The 20,867-nt window shown below is 42.9% G+C and overlaps 1 protein-coding gene across 1 annotated transcript in view; it reads right to left on the bottom strand.

Annotated features, from left to right (window-relative positions):
* Positions 1-20,504, bottom strand: part of TSPAN18 (tetraspanin 18) — a 22,923-nt gene extending 2,419 nt beyond the window's left edge. The window contains exons 1-6 of the mRNA XM_010182244.1: positions 20,436-20,504; positions 14,433-14,516; positions 13,471-13,665; positions 7,528-7,602; positions 2,629-2,727; positions 1,172-1,351 (exon numbers count right to left, since the gene is read on the bottom strand). Of these exons, the coding sequence (XP_010180546.1) occupies positions 1,172-1,351; positions 2,629-2,727; positions 7,528-7,602; positions 13,471-13,665; positions 14,433-14,495 (612 nt within the window). The 5' untranslated portion in view covers positions 14,496-14,516; positions 20,436-20,504. The remainder of the gene's footprint in view (positions 1-1,171; positions 1,352-2,628; positions 2,728-7,527; positions 7,603-13,470; positions 13,666-14,432; positions 14,517-20,435) is intronic.
* Positions 20,505-20,867: the final 363 nt, after the last annotated feature.

A 20,867-nucleotide genomic window follows, 5' to 3' on the forward strand; every position in this document is an offset into this window, starting at 1 on the left:
GAATTCAGCCATCAGTTGTTTGGCAGTGTCTCTCCGATTGTACAGAAGTGTCTCATTGTGTGCTTGATGACACTTGCTGTGCACATGGCTTCTCCCACCAACACTCTGTGGTGACAAGGGCTCACCTTTCCATACAAGTGGTAGGCCCCAGCATCACCACTTAGGGAAAGCTAAACCTGTTACTGATTCAACTCTTTCTCAAAATGCCTTTCTGTTTCCCTCCTCACTGTTTGTCATCTCTCTCCTCTCTCTCTTCCCCATCTACTCATAGCAATCAGACCTGCAGAAGCAGAACTGTGCTGTCTGCTATGATCTCTCACCCAGAGTGACTTTGCCGGCCATTTCCAGCTGCCAGGCAAGGAACAGCTCACATACTGCTTCCAAACTCCCTTACTGTCATTCACAATTTGCTATCAAGTGCTGAAAAAGAGAACTACTGCTTAGTCTAGAAAGAAGAGGAAGCTTGTACTTATGGTCAGCACAGAGCTCAGCTGGCTTGTTAGTGCTGAGGGGAACACATTCAGGAACTCTGCTAGGTAGTTTCTGAAACTTGACTTCTTGGAGATAACGTAAGGAAACACAACTGGTAGTTATCAGTGTCAATGGCATTATAATAAACTGTCTTGTTCCAGTGTAGTATTGGGAAACACTCTTAAATTCAGAGGCCTGGCAAAAGAAATGTCCTTTTTTAACTGTAAATAGTAACAAGGCAGAGAAATGCAGCTTTGCAACACTTCTTTAACTTGGAAAACAGAATGTTTAACCCTAAATCTCTCAATTGCATATGAGGAGTCATTGTGAACTAAACTGGAGCCACTACCTCAGCCAGTAAAAGCCAACTCCATCCCATCCTTGCTGACCTGTGCTGACTTGCTAATTAACTTCTCAGAGATAGTACTAACCTTCAGAAACACAATAAAACCCGACATAAACTTCCACCCTGCCTCTCAGTTCCTTGGGAAAATCTTCATATTTCTGCTGATACAGCATAACATTGACTTAGCAGTGCAAACAATGAAAGGGGATTTTCAAAATCAGACATATGCAATGACTTCAAAATCTTTCAGCAGAAGTGTAATTAGAATGTGAGCTACAGCCAGAATGGCATGACCTGCCAGCCACCTCTCTGCGTGCTGTGAAACTCCTTTTCCAGGTGTACGGCTTCCTTTACCTGTCGATTCTGAAACCTCTCAATGCCTGTAAGGCAGGCTTCCTTGTTGACAAACATCCCTTCCCGGCTCTGGAGCTCTCGCTGGCAACAAGCCTCTGGAGTTGCCTTTTCCAAAGAGGAGTGTGGAAGATGAGGGACAGCTTCAAAATCTTCTGGTCCGTTCACTCCACAGCAGGCAAACTAGTGAGAGGCATAGAGAAGAAAGAAAGACAAAGTTGACACTTTGCCCTGTAAGCAGACAAGAGAAATCTACCAAAGACCTATTCCTGTAGGGATCAAAGCTTTAGTTAAAGCAGAGACAAAACAACTATTGTTTCCAAAGAAGTGGGTTGTGCTTGTACCTTGGAGCTTCTATTTCATCAAAGCCTTTTTCTAAAGTCCCACTGTTCCCATGTCATACTGTAGACTCTAAGGTACAACTGGGAATATTGCCATGAACTACACAGGGCTTTGGAGCATATCCAGAATGACTTGCTTGAGATCACCTGGCAAGTCTGTAAGGGAGCCAGTAGTACAATCCAGGTTCCCAACTGCCCATTCTCCCCGTAGCTAATGGCCAGGACTGTTGCTGCTCAAAAGCACTGCTAGGTGATTCAAGTCAGGTCCCTTTTTAGGATTCAAGTCAGGTTCTTTTTAAGGATTCAGGTCATACTCTGAATCTGTCTACTTTCAGACAGCAAAAGGAAATGTCTTTATTAATGTCCTGAATCAGCATGAAGGGCACCAATCATCTTTTTAAGACTGAAATTGACTTTTCATCTGCAGAGCCTGACGTCCTACTCTTCACTCCCAAAGAGATACATCATGGGCTGCACCAAGCACAAAATTCACATGTGTACACACACACAAAACTTCTTGCAGTACATAATGCCAACTCTAATTCCCATGGCAGTTGATTTTTAACCTGCCTGATGAGGATTGTAATACCAAAGTAAATTTTGATGGCCAATATGTCTATACTGAAAATATACCATTAAGGACACTCCTGCCTTATCTGCCACCTACCAACTCATTTCACAAAAGCTAAGAAAAAGCTGTTAGTTAGCACCAGGTTTTGGCTACTGTTGGCTGGGAATAGTTTTGAAGCAGTCTGCAAGGTGAAAGGTCCAGGGTAAACACAGTGGCATTCCGTTGCAGACAGCTCCATGGCTTTCTGCTCCCACAGTTTCAAACCTGGGAGTACCCAGTCAGGTCAAATGCTTCAGACTTTGGCAAACTCCAAAGGCTGACACAGTCACTGGGAGTGTCTCAGGACCGGCAGTAGCTCACTTTGAGAAAGACTGGCTGCCAGTCAAATTCTCATCTCCCTCCCACCACCACCACAAACCCCAGTGCTCTGCTTGATGTGACAGGATGGTTGAAGCAGGCTGACCACAGGCGAGCTGAGGGTGCCTGCTGAGCACTGTGCTGATGGCCGCTGACCATGGGCAGCATGGGACTGGCATGGCCTGACTTACCGTGATCATAACAGAGTTCCAGGTGGCAGAGAAGACATCCGTATCATTGTTCCTCACGTAATGCTTCTTCAGCTCCTTGGTGAAAAACTCTCTGGTCAGCTGAAACGCACAGACAGGCAGAACTGCAAAGTTTGCTGCCAACACCTCTTTCCCAAGCACTTCCCAGAGCTCCCTATCATGGATGCTGGGGTTATTTTGGTTTGTTCTCTATTTGCAAAACTCAGAGGAGGAACTTGAGAAAAGCTGCTGTCTGAACCATAACTATCATCCAGGGTGAATGGTACCTTTTCAATAAACCTCTTGCTTATTAAAAATCAGGGATTTAATTATTTCTATACTTGTAAGCTAATGCTTACCTTTAAAGGTTGGTTATTTTTTTAAATATTCAGCACTACTTGAAAGTGTTTCATAAGTTGAAACAGGACAAAACCAGATTGTAGAAAGATCTTCAAATCCACACACAAATTGCAGCTTAATTTACTATGCTTCATGAGGTCTGCAATCAAACCATGATTTTTCCCATCAGTTTTCCTTTTAAACCAGTTAACTTCCTACTAATGATGAAGGAACTGCTCTGAATTTACTTCCATGTGTGAGAAATCAGAATGAAGCCTTAATATCAACCTTTCCGGGGATGAAAAGGAACTAAAAACATGCAATGAACATGAAATCCTCAAGTCTGCTTACAAATCAGAAAAAGACCATTTCCCTGACAATGCTTTAGATTACCTAACTAACACACACACACAACGAAAAATCTCCTCTGTATATTTCCAGTGCTTAGATAATTTAAGCATTTTCCTAAGGTCAGCAATAAAAACAAGTGGAATTTCATTTACTAGTGCTTACATTTACAGAAAACAGAAAAAGTGAATGTACATTTCACTTCACAGTCTTCTCAAAAAGTCAGACACCTTGAAATTACATTTACCTAGGATGACTCTCTGGAGGACTAGTAAATGTACAAACTTAATAGTCTTGTTAACTGAATACCCTGATTCAATCTTGTCACCTTCCTATAACTTCAGGATGAAAACTTCAAGGAATCTCCTTTCCATGTTCCCAATAGGTCTTGACTTGTGTGGTCTGTTCTCTAAAATACTTTGTGGTTTGTGACACACACAGGCAAAATCTCTCTGCCACTGCAAAACCTCAGTGAAAGGGGTTGCACTTGGCTGGATACACTGCTCCAGTGCTGCCTATTTGCAGGATTAGAAATAAAGCGGGCTGAAAAAGACCCTTTTTCTTTTGATGTTCCTACAGCACTGCAGATGTAGTAACATACACTGCTACAGGTTTGTTTCAGGTTCTTGACATTCAGTGTGAAATATTGTACATATGTATACATATGTATAAGATGTATGTGTAGGCACAGGAGCACAAGCACAAAATTGTTTGTTTCCTTTGTAATTCTACTGCAAAATTTAAGGAAAAAAAGAGAAGGCTGTGGTGACTCTTTAAAAGACCCCAAATACCACTTAATATTGACTTCTCTTTTACAAATACAAACTAAGGCCAAATTTAATGACTAAATCGATACTGGGTAAAACTTTGTCACAAAGACTTGAATGACACAGGCAGTTCAATCTCACTGTCTTTTAATAAGATATGCTGCTACGTTCCCAAATCACTTTTATGAGACAGAGATTAACTCATTTTTTTCACTTGTGAATATTAAAATACCAGAGGATCAAAGAGTGCTGGCATTTTCCTTTGGGAATTTAAGGCACAGAGGGAAGGCCAAGTTAGAAGATGCTGAAACATGGCCTCAATGTTCTCCTTTCCTCCCCTTTCTCCAAGTATGTTCCCCTGCAGAGACAGCAGCACATTTTGATGCTTGTCTGTTTCTGAAGCACAGACTATGAAACTGATATTACCATTGGTAATAATCCCAGCCGACTGCCTTTGGCAGGGTCTAAAACAAAAGAGTCATTTAAATATAAAATGAAACCTTTATTTTGACAGCAGCAACCCCAGAAGAAATTGTTCAGAGTTTGTGTGTGATTTTTACGAGACTTGGCCTAAAACAAAGCCTAGTGCTGGAAGGGTGAGTTTGCCAGGAAAAGAACTGATTCCATTTTGTTGCTCTTAAAATGGTTTGTCCTGAGCATCTGAATTCTGGGGGGAGAAAAAGGCTCCTTTTCAAAACAAGAGAAACTCTGGTACTCCCGTTGCTGATTAGCAACATCCTTTCTCTTCAGAGATTGCTTTTAAACAGTTATCTGGGAGTTCAGCCAGACTTGCAGATCACAGTAGCTCACCATCACTAATACCACTTTCACTAAACCCACCATCACACTCTGCTTCACTGCCTCTTCATCTCATGTCAAATCTCAGCAGAAAACATCTCTTTTCTCCCTTATTTTTGTCTCTTAATTTCTTTCACTCCCTCAGCTATTAATATTTTAACTCTGTTGAGTGTTAGGGAGCTAGTTTGGATGTAAAACACTATACAAGAGAAAGCTGCACTGCCCGTTATCTGGAAAGTGAACAGGTAAGAGTGTGCCTTTCTCTTTTGTCTCATTTTATACACACAGTGAGACCACAGCCATATAGACTGGTGCAATGACCATCATAGGAACCCACTTGGCAATCTTCTAAGAAATTTAGGATGCCTAAATATGCATTTACTACCACATGCCTTGAAAGTAACTCATTTTGTAGGGAAGAGAAAAGCACATCTGAATCTGACCTTAAACTGCTGCTGTGAAGACTTCTTCCTGACATGGGGCCACTGAAAGACTACCCCTGTCCCCATGGACACCCAATCCAGCCATCTAGCCTCATCCTAACCCAAAGATGACAGCAAAATTAGCCACTAGTAGTTACTGAGCCAGAGGAGCTACCACCAAGATCATATAGCAACAGCAAAACACGTTGTTGGGGTTGGTTTTTTTTTCAGAAGAAACCTGAGGAGAGAACAACCACAAGAATTTGCAGACTGAGTTTCTTCTGCACAGAGCCATCTCCAGCTATGTTGGGATCTGACATTCTTCATTCCTTCCGATTTAAGTCTTTCCTGTCAGTCATTCTGACAGAGTGGGAAGCTGGTGATGCTAACAAGAAGACAAGTTCAGGAAAGACAGAAGTTTGTTCCCCTTCAAGTTTTGTCTCACAAAACACCGCCAGATGCCACAGAAGTCTAGAATAACCACTGCAACCTTATCTTGCAAGGTAACTATCCCATGACTTCCATGGGAAGTAGAAGGTACCAATGATTTCCCCAGAAGCAAAATGTAAGCAGGCTCCTCCTGACTGAGGGAAAAAGGCACAGGCAGCCCTGCAGTCACTCCAAACGCAGGACTCACAGTGAGCCTGTCTGGATTCTTGTACCTTTTACCAGTGTCCCACAGGGCATTTGGGAGGTGGGAGCAGACAGCTGCCGGCCACTCGCCCAGGGCCTGCTCACCAGGGACTGCATTCTCTCTCTGTCAGGAAGCCTGTACCTGGGTCTGCAGGGCAGTTGCTATGTGTGAGGTCTGCTGCCTGTGCTGAACCAAAGGAATTCTCTAACAACTCCTGACAGCAGAGCTGTAATGACCAGAACTCACTAGACCTCCCATGCTGCTACCTATTTATGGAGGTAACAGCAGTAGCTGTTCCCATGAAGGCATAATCTCAAAGCCTAAGCTGGAGTTGGTCATCCACTCTGTACAGAGTGCTGTCCCTTCCCCACTGCCCTCAGATCTTAGGCAAAAACAAAAGGCCACAGGCTTATAAAGGGAAAAAACAAATCCTCTCACTACCTCCCTCCAAGACCATCCTACTGCACAAACACCACGCTGTCTTGCTGTGAGCTCCTCAAGTCTTGATTCTTCTCTTATCAAAATATTTTTATATGAATAAAATTTAAAGTATATTCTGGCTCAAGAAAATCATTATTACACATGGCCCTTCTATGCTTCTGCCACATTTCTGTCATGTTCAGTACAGGGAACGTGCTGTATTTTCTCTTACTACTGACAGAGGCCAAATAAACAGAATAAATACTAACAGTCACTAGTGACTACCCCTGTTGGTCAATGTTTTTATCACAGCCATCACTCAGAGTCATAGTTCAAAGACGGGCTGACTTCAGAAAGATGGACCTAGTTCAGTCAGGCTCTTTTCACATGTGGGAACATGAAAAAAATGGACAAACCTTTGCTGGTTAGAGAAAAAAAATAAGACTGTGTTTACTACTAGTGTAGTAAGAGCTTACTGCTAGCATAGGAGAGGGATGATGGCCATATAATAATATGCACAGCAGCAGAATAGAGAAAGGCTAGATCATATGAAATTGTGGAGAGAAGGACCAGAAAGTTGTAAGCAGGGTGATAGGCAAGGAATCCACTGATGAGACTCAAAATGGGACAAGGGGAGACCTGGTCAGAGCAGGTCAAGAGGAATATCTTATAAGCAGCATAGAGAGGAGTCTGGTGAGCATCATAACATGAAAATTTAAGAAGGACTATGATTAGAAGATGCACAAGAGAGTTCTTGCGCTGCAGAGCAAGCCTTGGATCTGTTGGGAAAACAGGAGGTTTCACTATTAATATTAAACACATGCTATATTGAAAAAAAGAAAAGTTGTTTTTAAATCTTAGTGTGACTTTATTATAAAACTTCTCTTTGATGGAATGTGCAGCTGGCCTGGCTGCAAAAGAATCAGGAAGTCTCTCAAAACTTCAGGATTTTAAGGAGTCCCCCCAGTGTATATCTCCTGTGTATATATATACCATCCACCCTGCACACGCCAGGTTAGTTAGCACTCACTGGCTTGCCAAGGGTAGCAATGAGGCAGTTTTGTTGTGATTTGAAACTGTCGCTCTTCAAATGAAGCAGCCACCATCTAACACCATGCTCCAGCTGGGTACAATCCCACTGGCACTCAGAGTTTGCCCATCATAGGATACTTACATTTTCTCTGAAGATAAAAGCCAGGATTGCAGCTGAAAGCTCCGCCAGGAAGATTAACAAAATAAACATGAAGAACTGGAAGAGAGAAGATGAAAAAAAAATAAATAAATAAAAAAAATCCTACAGACATACCATTAGATGCATGCAATAGGATCTACAGAAAGTTAGTAACACCCCATCATAATGTTAATTTTGTTATGCAGCTATCATCCATGTCTTGTATAATATCGAAAACGTACATGTTCATATCCTTAAATTAAGGGTACACTGCAAACTTGACAGAAAGCAACAGTCAGCAGACTGAGTGGTAGCAAGAGAGAAACAAACATCCAGTTTGAAGTAAAACCATTATAGTAATGTCATCATAATGCTGAGGAAGAGACATGAAAGCAAACAGAGAGGCACGTGGTTGTTCAATTTAAGCTGGAACTGTATTTTCAACGTGTTCCCCTTGCAACCTTCTGCTGCTTCGGTCTGAAAGTCTGGTCTTCAGTCTTATTAAAGGCATCTTGTTTCTGCAGTGTTACCAAGCCTGAGCAATTCACCATGCCTTCACCACCCACCCCATAGCAGTAAATCAGATGCACTTAAGAGGTCTTATCCCCAGAGGGACTGATGTCCTGCTGTGAGGAAGCTGCCCCCAGGACCCTGCCTACCCAGAGCACTCAGGTACTGTGGAGCGTTTCCTGCCTGGGATGAGCACCAGGACTCCTGTGAGCTCCCACCCCAGACCCTTCTGCCTGGAGGGGGCACAGAAAACTGGTACACAGCTAAAGTTAAAACTTGAGTAGAGAGGAAAAGAGCATTGAAGGGAACAGATCTCCCAGGCAGGAAAGCACTTGCTGACATCAGAGCTCAGGTCTAGGCCTGTCTTTGATTCTCAGTTACACTGATACCTCATGCTAGTTTGATGATGTTTCAGTCCATAACAAACAGGAAAAGGAACAGGCAGGGATGTGCCCTCTAACATCCTTAAAACAACAAATGCTGGTGCTGAGGAACTCCTATGGGAACAGAGTAGAAAATGGCTAGGCTCACATGCTCTCCCAAAATAGCATTTATTTCCATCCTTGGTTCTGAGGAACCCGAAGCCTGAACTAGACTGACATTTTTTGTTCTTATAGTCATAGAGAGAAATCACCATTTGAGAGCCATGTCAGTCACAACAACCCCATGCAGCGCTACAGGCTTGGGTAAGACTGGCTGGAAAGCTGCCAGACAGAAAAGGGTCTGGGGATATTGGTGGACAGCAGACTAAACATGAGCCAGCAGTGTGCCCAGGTGGCCAAGAAGACCAACAGCATCCTGGCTTGCGTCAGAAATAGTGTGGTCAGCAGGACCAGGGAAGTGATTGTGCTCCTGTACTCAGCACTGGTGAAGCTGCACCTTGAGTTCTGTGTTCAGTTTTGGACCCCTCATTACAAAAAGGACATTGAGGTGCTGGAGCATGTCCAGAGAAGGGCAACAAAGCTGGTGAGGGGTCTGGAGCACAAGTCTTACGAGGAGCAGCTGAGGGAACTGGGGTTGTTTAGTCTGGTGAAAAGAAGGCTGAGGAGAGACCTTATCACTCTCTACAACTACCTGAAAGGAGGTTGTAGTGAGGTGGGTGTTGGTCTCTTCTCCCAAGTAACAGGCGATAGGACGAGATGAAATGGCCTCAACTTGTGCCAGGGGAGGTTTAGATTAGACATTAGGAAGTAATTCTTTACTGAAAGAGTGGTCAAGCACTGGAACAGGCTGCCCAGGAAATCAGTGGAGTCACCATCCCTGGAGGTGTTCAAAAAATGTGTAGATGTGGCACTTTAGGACATGGTTTAGTGGGCATGGTGGTGTTGGGTTGAAGGTTGGACTTGATCTTAGAGGTCTCTTCCAAACTTAATGATTGTATGATCTGACAAAACTGAGTGAACGTTTAGAAATGAATGCAGATTTTGGCACCATAAGGAGTGAATGGAGAATCCAGTAAGACCACACCACGTGGAGGGTAATAAACATGTGGTACATGTTAGCAACAAAGGTGGTTGAAGCAAGAAATAAACACAAGTCTGAATGTTTGGGGTTTTTTTTGAGTGAGAAGGTTATTGAAGGTCTTTCTGAAACAGAAGACAGGCAGATGGGGGGCAGAAGTGCTACTGTCATCCTCAGACAATGATTTATAAACAGTGTCTGAAATGCTGTGCAGTGCGCATTTTGGCAGTGGAGAGAGAATTCAAACTACCTGCTTGGAATGGGCAAAATGTTGTTTTGTTGTCAATTGTTATCAGAGTCGTAAGCGATTTTTCCACACTGGAAAAGTGCACGCACCACCCTGTCCCACTTGTCTTCCTGCTTCTGCAGTGGAAACAAAAGGAGCCTGGGCTCAAATGACAAAACAAGAAGAGTCAGATGAACAGGGACTTGGGTTGCTAACACAATGCTGCTGCTTGATTTTGCTGAACTGGTTAATTCTGTAATTTATTCTTACTGCTGGAGTTTTCTGTGTGGCTTCTTTTTTTCCTGCTCAGAGACTGTTTTGTTTTTAATTTCACCACAGGAGGGCAAAGAACAAGTGATGAGAATGAACGATGCTTTGCAAATTCACATCATCATCCATCAAGGGATCTCAGCATAGTCACTAAGAGGTCTAAGGTGGTGATCAAGTGATTAATCCCATCACCCTGCTAATTGCATTTCATTTACTGATTACTGGGAGATACATGTTCACCCAAGCTCCAGTACAGGTTTGTGCAGAAGTGGAAGCAGCCATTCCCAGATTATCTCTGATAAGCTTCATTATCATTCCCAAACTGATTTACACTTACATTGTGCAGCCTGCATTACAGACCTGTAACAGTTACTGTAGAAAAACACATGAGCGGCTTATTAGGGATTATGAGAAAAATAAGATGGATCATCAGTGTTTCAGAACTTGCTCTCATTCTGCATTTTAAGGAGAGTCAAAATCTGCTTATTATGTTTTGCCTCCCAAAATTAAATTGATTACTGATATATGAGAGCAGTAACCGTCAACTGGTTAACGCATGGGATACAGGAGCCTCACATTCAAATTTATGCTTGAGACCCACACTTGAACACAGGTAACCCTCACATCCAATGTGCACATCCTGAGGAGTGGGGTCTCCCAAGTTGGTCAAAAATTGTCCCTCAGCACCTGGTGATGGTTACAGGTTTATCAGAAGTTTCCATAACTCAATGTTCGGTGTTTCTTTTTCATGATTCATCTACTGTTTCAGTTTCAGCAACATTGTTTCAAAAAGAGCAGCAACGACCTTTCACCCAAAGGACCCACATTTTCTTGCTGAAAAATTTCTGGGGCTACTACATCCATTTTACAGAGTACAAAACAGGACATCTGCATCCAAAACTAAGCCAAATGAAGCTAACACTGACTGCTCTTGTTGTGAAGCTGAATTAAGTCCCGTGGTGCAATGCTGTATGCTTAACAGCACTTTGCATTCTGGTTCTTATGGTGTTCCTTTGCAGTCAGAGGGTCTTTAGGACAATCCAGAAGTTATTCAGCATCTGATTTGCAGGCCAATGTTTGTTGCTTTTTGTGCCCCAAGTCCAAATGCAGGGAAATCTAGAAATCAGCCTTGTTCCTAATGTAACATGTTAGTTTCCACAGTGATGTGGGTTTTTTGTTGTTGGGTTGGTTTGTTTTTTTCCTGTATCTTTTTGATGGGGATTTTTTGTTGTTTTTTGGGGGGGGATTGGGGGAGGGTGTTGGGGTTTTTTTGGTTGTTGTTGTTTTGTGGGGGTTTGGGGGGTTTTTGTCTGTTTGTTTGTTTTTTTACCAAAAGACAAGCAGTTTAATGAAAAATAAAAGTCCTTGCAAACACAGAAGCCAGAACCTAGAGAACATGCATTTGTGCATCTGTCTTGTCCCTTCTATCTTCTGTTTACATTTGGACTAAAAGCTTCAGATATACATTATGCATCACTGTGAAATCTCACTCGAGCAGCTCTCTGGCTCATCAATTCTTTAACAACTTTGTAAGTGGACTTGATTTGATGTAGCAACTTCTCCTCAAGTACCACCGCCCTGAAGACTAACACTCTCCATTTTGCAAGGTGTTCCCAGCTTCTCTGGCATATGCTTAATATTGATTTGCCTTTTCAATGCATAAAATATACTCCCATCAGACTTGAGGTTTCTCAGATGTTTTATGCATTTTAACATCAGCTGTTGTGATGCCCCCAAAAAGCAGGAATTAGCAACATATCTCTTTGCACTTGGTATCAGCACAGATCCTCATCCAAGTGTTTCACTGCTGTCAGGACGTGAAACGGCAGGTTGTTTAAGAGTTGACTTTGATACTGGAAGCCCTGGAAGACCTGATCAAGGTGAAACACTAATTCCTCATCCAGTGATTACTTTTAGAATTTCTCCCAGTCTAGGGTGTTACTTCCAGCCCATATATTTCTCATATTCCACGTATTTTTTTTAAAAAGGCAAATAAATAAAGCAGCAGCGCTCAGAACTATCTCTAAGAATCAGAAAAGTAATAACCACAAAACTGAGTGCACTGGAGCATAACTAAAACACCAGGAAGAACTTTCAAACAGTGATGTAACCCTATAATACTAAAGCAGGAAAGAGCATAGCCCGGAGCTCCCTTCCGCCAGCCAGGTCCCCAATCTGTATGTTGCGGCCAGGGTCCAAACTGAAAATATTACTCTCCCATTCACTTACAATCAATACTTCCCATCAAACATAACTTCTAGTTTCTTAATCTGACAGGGACAGGCTTTGAAGTAACCTCAGTCTCATTGGGCCTGATCCTTTGCATTTTGTTCCGTTTCTATGGGCAGATCTCCATGACTTCACAGGTAACACATCTGGTTTTCTGATTTACTTCTGAGGTGAGTCACTAGAAATCAAACCCACAATGGCTTCCAGAAAAAGGGCTCACATTTGCAGGGTATGAATTGAAGGGACAGGAGAATTTATCTCAGTGAAGCCAGGCTCCTTTTGCAGAAAAAATGGGTTTGGATCCAAGAAAGAGGACTTTCCTGTTCTGTTTAAAGTTAGAGACAAGTCTCTTTTGCACCATGAAGCAGCTGTGCAAGATACAATCACAACAAAACACCACAAGATCAATATTTTTAAAAACCAAACCAAATCAAACCCAAAACCAAAGCCCAAACAGACCCAGAGGGAGAAACAAAAGGTCACATTTGACAAAAATGAAAAATAAAACTAATCATTTTTGTCTTTCAATACATAACTGGTAATGCCTTCCAGTAATAGATAATAGCTGAAAACCCTGCAGTATCAGAACTTATGGCACAGGTCAGAAATGACTTATTTTAGAGGTTAGCTTCTTTGTAAATAGTACTTGACCACATGGGCTGAAATTTAACCCTATCATTCAGGGGAAAATTGCCCGAAGATAACAAATCTGGTTCATTTTAGGAGCAGAGTAGGCTGCATAAGGGAGTAACCAGCTATTGAGAGCTGCAGTACAAGGCCACTGTGCAGCTCTGAGCTGGGCATTTCTGCTGACATGGGCGGCTCCATTGCACAGATGTTCTGCTCTACATCTTCCCTCAGCTTTGTTGTGAACCACTGAGAAATGAATCTGCAAGTGGAGCAGTGGGGTTTAGGTGGTCAAGAAAGGAACATTTTCGGGCAATTCATAAAGCAAAAAAAAAAAAAAAAAAAAACAAAATAAATAGGACCATTTTTAAACAAAGCTTAACAAGGTCAAAATACAATCCCAGGCTCCATACCCACTGGGCTCAAATCTGGTATATGGAAGAAGCAAATTCTCTGCATTTCTAGCTCTGTGTGAAAGTACCCAAAGCCTATTTATTGCCCAAGGGAATAATGGCTATGATAACAGACACCCAGTCATACATTTATCACAGTATCATCTATATCCAGTCACCCCCATTCTTGGGAAGCACCAACAGGCCAATAGAAAACACAAGGACACTTACAAAAAGCAGGAGGCATTTGTTCTCACGGATGGCACCACAGCAGCCAAGGAAACCTAGCAGAAAGAGCATCGCTCCCATAGCCAGCATGATGTATGCTCCCGTGAAGAGCAGAGGGTTGGCAGCCACTATCTCTCGAAAACCTGTGGGATCCACAATGACCCAGATCCCAACTCCCAGCAGGCATGCTCCTCCCAGCTGTCACAACACAAGGAGAGGAGAGACAGGGAGATAGGACAACATAAAACAACTGCTGCAGAAAAACCGCATTCATTGCTATCTTTTGATCAAAGGTGTTCACTTGGAGAGTTTGTGTTTCCTCATGGCATAAATTCTCCACTGAGCAGGTGGCTGCTGACATGCTACACTTGGTATCTCTTGCTCACTAAATGAACCATTTGAAGCAATAGCACCTTTCTTCCTTGACACATCACTCTACCAACTGTTTATTAGTGCTGAAATACTGAGTCTTGAGATGCTGCCACAGCTGTAGGGGACAGCATGAAGGGGCACACGTGAACTGTCCCTGCCACAGAGGCCAGGGTGGCTGGGCACTCCCAGTCTTCCTGTCAAACGCAGGAGCAACAGAGTCACTGAGAATTATTCTAGATGTGGTAGGAAAATGACTGTTTTTCCCAGTGAAAAACCTCAGCAGGGGACCCAGGACTACAAAACAATTTCTTCTGCTATTCAAAAGTAGACCACATACACCACTGGTTATAGCTTTCCCTCTGGTCTCCCTTGCCAAGGAAAGGAATAACTCAGACAACAGTGACGACTGCGCTGGCTTGTTGAATGTCTGAGCATCTTTGGATGCTGCAGAATCCTCAGTGATTGCTAGTGCAAAGCTGAGGGGATATTCTGTACTGTGGCAACTTTAATAAATTACAGCCTACCCTGCTGTGGAGCAGCAGGCTGCTGGAAACAGGAGGTTTCAGGAGAGAAAGTGGATTCTAAATACTTACAAATATAAAGAAATTGAAGAGAAACATCAGGTACTTCATGCAGCTCAGACAGTCTCCCTCCATGGTCTTCAGGCTCCTTTCTTCCTGCAAAACACCAGCACTCCCTTAGCATACTCATTATTTATTAGAGTGGCACAATCCTATCTCCATTTGTATTTCCCCCAGATCCTGTGGAGTTCATTATACAGAAGAGCTCGTTTCTTTTCTGAACAAGGCAACAACGTACAGGTTAGTGGAGATAATGATCCCTGCTAAATCCCTTTGCATTCTTCCAGGTCTAAAGGAGAACGCAGATGTGAAGAGGAAGGTTGCAGGAGATGAAACCTCTAGCTTTGCTTGCAGACTGGGGGAAAATATAGCCCTCTGCCCATGAAGATTTTTTTTTCTTAGTCTCAAAAGCCTGTCCAGTTTAAGAAGCACTGAATGTACCTGCCTACTTCATGTCAAAAAAGGTCTTCTCAGCACAGGACCCAGAAGAAGCTGTGCCCATTTGAAAGGCTCAGAGGCAAATGTTTGAGACAGCCAGCTCCATACAAGCTCCCTCTACAGAATGAATGCGACACAAACATGCACATTTTCAGGGAAACTTGTAGATATTTGGAAGAGCTGGGCTGGGAATGACTGCAGTGTGTGGAGACAGGAGGGCCTGATGAGTCTGTCCTCACACAGTTCCTCTGCCTGGGGCACAACACTCGCTCATCATTCAGTGTGAAATGTTCCTGTGCCACTGAAGCCCTGGTGCTCTACACCCCTCTCTGCACAGCTCTTTTGCAGGCAGAGCCCATGGATCAAAGTTGGTAAGCCTTTAATTCCAGGAAAAAATGCTAAGGAATCTGAACCAGTTTTGAAACTCCACATCTGAATTAGACAGCAAACTACTTAGGACAATACTTGTATTGGAAGAGCAGCTATAAATCCTGACCCCGTGAGGCTACATTGGAAGTAAGTTTCTACCTCATAAAGCTTGTTGTTTAATGAAGTGACTGTGTCTCCTGATATGCAATTATTTCACCAAGAACCCTAGAGGGAGAGACAAATAAATGCATAAAATAGTAAAACTTTCACTGAAACAGAAGATAATCCAGCACACAGATGGAAACATACATACACAAACACAGAGGCACAAGTTTGCTTAGCTCCCTAGAGAGGCCCTCCCAAACCTGCATGTTTCTTAACCCATCTCTTCCCCTTTCTCCACAGTGAATACTACTCCCTAAAGAGACCTGCATCCAATAATATACTATGTTAGCAAAATACATTCAATTCACTTTAAAAAAACCCAGAAACTACTCAAGGTTTTCACCAGGCCAGAAATAAAACTCTTTCTTTTACTCCTTCATTGCTTTTGTTAATCCGCAAACTTGGGACCGCTGTAGAGCCTCTCAGGGTGCTTTCCTCTGTGACCATGGGAACTGCTCTGCTTGTGCCAAAGGGCTGAGAAAACCCATGGCAGGCAGCAATGCCAGCAAGAGGCTGCCAGAGGTACACAGCCAGATTCGTGTCTCACAGTGTGTGTGTTTGCTGCCCTGCTTTGACCTAGTTTAAAAATCAAATCAGTTCTTCCCTAGTGGCAGAATAGGCAAATGCACAAATAGTGCAATGTAAAGCTGATGTGGCCCCACAGCTGCTGTCCCTCTGCATTTCTGCTTACCCAGGGCAGGACAGCAGCCCAGCCATGCCTCTGCAGGCTGGGAACCACCAAGGAATCCGTTTTTGTGAGAGGAATCCTGAGCAGATCCACAAAGCCTGTCTTACAGTCCACATCCCTTCTGAAGCAACACAAACCTGAATCTGAACCTGAGAACAAGGGCAATATTTTTCTTGACAAAGTCTGTTTTCTCGTACCTCTGATACACAACTGTTCTGTACAGAGAGACTCAGAGCCAAGACTGTGAGTCCAGGAAATGGAGGAGGGCACAGACCTCTGATGTGGGTCTGAAGGAAATGCCCACAGCTTCCTGGCATTGTTTAAAGCCATGTCTGCAAATCTTAGAGAGACAGGAGATCTTGAAGTCCAGAAGGGTAAGGAACTGGGGAGGGAACCAGTTTCATGGGAAAGGTGAAGCTTCAGCTCCACTGACCCATGAGCTTGGACACTGTAGTAGACAGGGATATGAAAATACAGACAAATTGATACAATACTGGAACTTCAAGAGCCCTAGAATTAGTGATGCCCTGATGTTCCCATCACCACACAAAAATGTTAGGCTCCAATGAAACAAAGGGTGGCAAAATCTCAGTATATTAGTCAATGTTTTAAAGTTATCTGAGAAACTTCCAGGTCCTGCCACCTTGAGCACACACCCACATGATCCATATCATAGTAGCCTTATGCAAAAAAGGGATAAAAAGCAAACCAGTTTAACCATATTGTGCCACTTCACATCATTAACACTCATCTCACTGCAGAGGCATCCACATGAAAAACATTGCCTGGGGGCTGACTCCTGAGCCTAACTCTGTCTTGCCACTTTGTTGAGCTGATAAATCATATTCCTGCCTTACTTTACTTCCCATGTCTGGGTCTGCTTCCTCTGCAAGACAAGCAGGCTCCCTTGGAACTGCTCTGATTTACACCAGCTGGGTACTGGCCTCCTGTTCAAAGACAAACCTAAGCTATGATTCCTTGCATTTCTCAGTATGATTCCATGCAACCACTCGGTATGTTAAAAAGTTTTCTAGGTGTGAGCAGGCAAGGAAGACTCTAAATCTGTTGAGCAATCAGGTCTTGAAAACTTCACTGGCAGAGTCAGGCAGTCACAGTAGCCTAGAGCAGCACGAACACATGTACACTTGACTTTGACAAGTGAGGACTCCCTTGTTTTTCTGGGCAAGAAACTGTCTCCAGTGGTAGAGCTGGGCTCAGATTTGTGATGTCTAAACCCATAACACTTCACACAGCAAAGCAACAGCTAAGTGCAGCCCTACTAATTGTGCTATGCTTCAAGCCAGGAACACACCCAGTGGTGCTTACAACTCCCAGAGTCCTTCAACTCAGGATGTTCAAATGGAAGTGAGTGGCAACAGTGCAAGGCCTGGGCTGACAAAGCCAAGAACAGCATGTCAGAGCTTCCACATCGTAAGAGTCCAACGCAAACTTCCCAAAAATGCCAACACACTGATTTTTTTTGAGAAACAGGAGCTCTAAGTGAGTGATTCAGAGCTGGAACTTAGAGCTTAGAGAGATCCACACAGACCAGCATAACACACCCTTTCTAGTTTCTGCTAGGGACCTAGATTCCCAAACAGCACATGTAGGGTCACCATTTGGATCCTGGGATTGCACTGATTAAAACAGGGCAAATCAACCAAAAGCATGATCTGACCTCTTATGTAGCATTTAAAACTGTTTAGTATCAGAGCTCAAGTACTCCATTGTACACAAAATACATTACCATCTAGTTAACATATGCAGTAGCATTCTAGACTTTGAAGAGTATATAACTAATGCTATTTACAAGCAATGCAAGCAAAATGCAAATAACGTTACTTGCAAATAATGTAATTATGAAACCATTTGTGCCAACTGCTGCCTTACTAATTAGCTGAAGGTACCTGAAGTCCCTGATGACAGGCTGCATGAAGAAAATAACTGACATGAAAGGACAGTCTTGACCCACAGAGCTGCTTTTTCCTTCCACATTTCTTTTTGAGGCATACATACAAAAGGCCAATTTTATAAGTTACTTCTACTACACACTGATGCAAGTGTGATAAAAACTGAGCACATATGTCTTAATCTACTTTTCAAAAATACCTTCTCTCCCCTTCTTCAGGCCCCAAATTTGTGACAGATTAGGTTCTGCTCTGCAGGAGACATTTAATGCTAAGCAAACATTAACAGTCAGAACTGCAGAAGACAGTGGCTGACAGATGCATTCCCTGGCTTGTCCCATCTCAGACCTGTGAGACATATGAGATGCATTTGTTTTTGTCTGAAATGTAGCTGTAAATGTTCAGCTTTTTCTTAGGCAAATTATCCTACATTTCTCCCCCTCTAATATGAATTTTATCTTGCAAAGTGATTGTGAGGCTAAAAATCCTCAGTAGTGGAGCTGGGAAACATACACCAGCTGCTGTAATCAGTTACGAATACAGACTACTTTTTCAAGGCAACACATTTTTTTGTTCTCCAGCCACCATTTATTTATTTCCTTCTGACATTTGCTTTTGCATGCCTTGCAGACACCTTGAATTTCACATATCTAAAGGCAGCTGCTCAACCACACCCCCAAAAACTGCTTCCAAGTTCCTTTTTGCTACCACTGACATTTCCCTTTACCCACATATCCCTTTCACACTGGACTGAAATCCAACATTTTACCTTGAAGATGGAACCACTGAAAATCACTTGGAGCACAAGTCGTATTGGGAGCAGCTGAGGGAGCTGGGGTTGTTTAGCATGGAGAAGAGGAGACTGAGGGGAGGCTTTATCATCCTCTATAACTACCTGAAAGGAGGTTGTAGTGAGGTGGGTGTTGATCTCTTCTCCCAAGTAACAAGAGATAGGACGAGATGAAATGGCCTCAGTTTGCACCAGGGGAGATTTAGATTGGATATTATAAAAAATGTCTTCACTGAAATCATTATCAGGCACTGGAACAGGCTGTCCAGGAAAGTGGATGAGTCACCATACCTGGAGGTATTTAAAAGACGGGTAGATGAGGTGCTTAGAGACATGGTTTAGTAGTGGACAGGTTATGGTTGGACTAGATCATCTTCAAGGTCTTTTGCAACCAAATGATTCTATGATTCTATGAAAGACTTTCCAAAAGAGCTGTCCAAGGTGTGTTCACCTTGTGGCAAAAGGAATAAGAGCATCCCTTGGATGTGCCAGCCTATCAAAACTCTTAGGAGCACCTTATCTTCACCATTCTCAATTCTTGCATCTTCTATTTTCTATCACAGCACTCCTGTCCTCCACTGAGAGCATGTGAACCATTTTCCTTGCCTACCATTCCAAGCATGTAATCCTCAGCTCTAACATACCTCTGCAGACTATTCATATTTCACTACACAAAATTCAGACATTGTGTACTCTCATGATGGCTCCTCAGTCTCACCATCTTGAATACTTGATAGAAATCACAGAATAACCAAGATTGGAAGAGATGTCTGGAGGTCACCTTGTACAACCTTCATGCAAATCACTTTTTCAGTCACTTCTATCACATTGATCATGTATATCTTCTTTTCATGTAAATACCTCTTTGCTGTCAACATGTATGAAGACCTTGTCCAATGAACTGATCCATTGCTTCCTTTAAAACCTAAGAGCCAGTTCTGCAGTACCTCCTACAACATATTAGCCAACAGGTCAAGGAACAAATGGTGCTAACTCACACGTACTTTCATATTCATGCACAATGCAACCAAGTAAAAGCAGAAGACATGTTTGAAACTCTCCGGTGCCACTGCCAGTCAATCTTTAAAGGAATTAGAAAATGTTGACCAGGTTCTTTCCCAAGTCAGTGCATCAATTTCTGAGATGTCAGTAGAAATGTCCCTGAAGCTCTATGCTGCACCAGTGAAGGACCGCCACAACACAGCATCACTCCATTATGTCCTGTCTCTAGCAACATGGGAGCCCACCCTTTGGCTTGCAGGTATGGAGACTTGGCTCAGCATGCTTACCTTCCTTCACAGAGTACTCCTCTCTCAGGAGGATTTCTGTGTTCACTATTTGCAAGCAGCATCCAATTCCTTTAAACCAAAGTGGTGGAGTCTGCTAAGAGAACATATTCAACAGGTGATGCCTTCCAGAAAACCCTCACAGAGTATTATTTCCACCCAGTCTGCTCATCTAGATAAAATAGAGGTAGTTTAATTAGGAGACTGAAGGGGGCAACTTGCTGCAGTACACCATGCAGATGATATGACGGCACGTGAGCTGTGTATTACTTACCTCTCTCCTGCTTACCACAGCTACACCTAACCAGCCTTGACAGAGATACAGAGAAAGCATCTGGCATGCAGAAAGAAAGAGTCATAAACAAGACTCACCTTCACAAATCTTGGGACTTGAAGCACAGTGTCTATTCTAGCCTTTAATTGTCTGTGTGTCCCATGTATCTCTTTCTAGCCAAGCTTGTCCTGTAAGAGAAAAATACGCAATTAGTGCAGAAGTCAATAAAATACCATCATGTTAAATACACAATTTATTAAAACACACCATCCTGATGAATATGCTCAGTCTAATTGCCACCTTAATTTAGTGTACATTAGCACTAATGAAGAGCTTTTAATACCCAGTGAGGGATCCAGTTCCTCAGAATCTCTTTAACAACCTTTGGGGTGTTTTAAATGCCCACAGACCACACGTAAATCTATAGTCCCATTACACATGCACCTCATACCACAAAAAGACTAGATTAATACCAGCTGCACCTTCAATATTTTATAGGAGGTTTAGACAAACTTTAATCTGCTGTGACT

The sequence above is a fragment of the Mesitornis unicolor genome, unplaced genomic scaffold (genome assembly GCF_000695765.1).
Source record: "Mesitornis unicolor isolate BGI_N332 unplaced genomic scaffold, ASM69576v1 scaffold3434, whole genome shotgun sequence".
In the NCBI taxonomy this organism is placed as follows: domain Eukaryota; kingdom Metazoa; phylum Chordata; class Aves; order Mesitornithiformes; family Mesitornithidae; genus Mesitornis; species Mesitornis unicolor.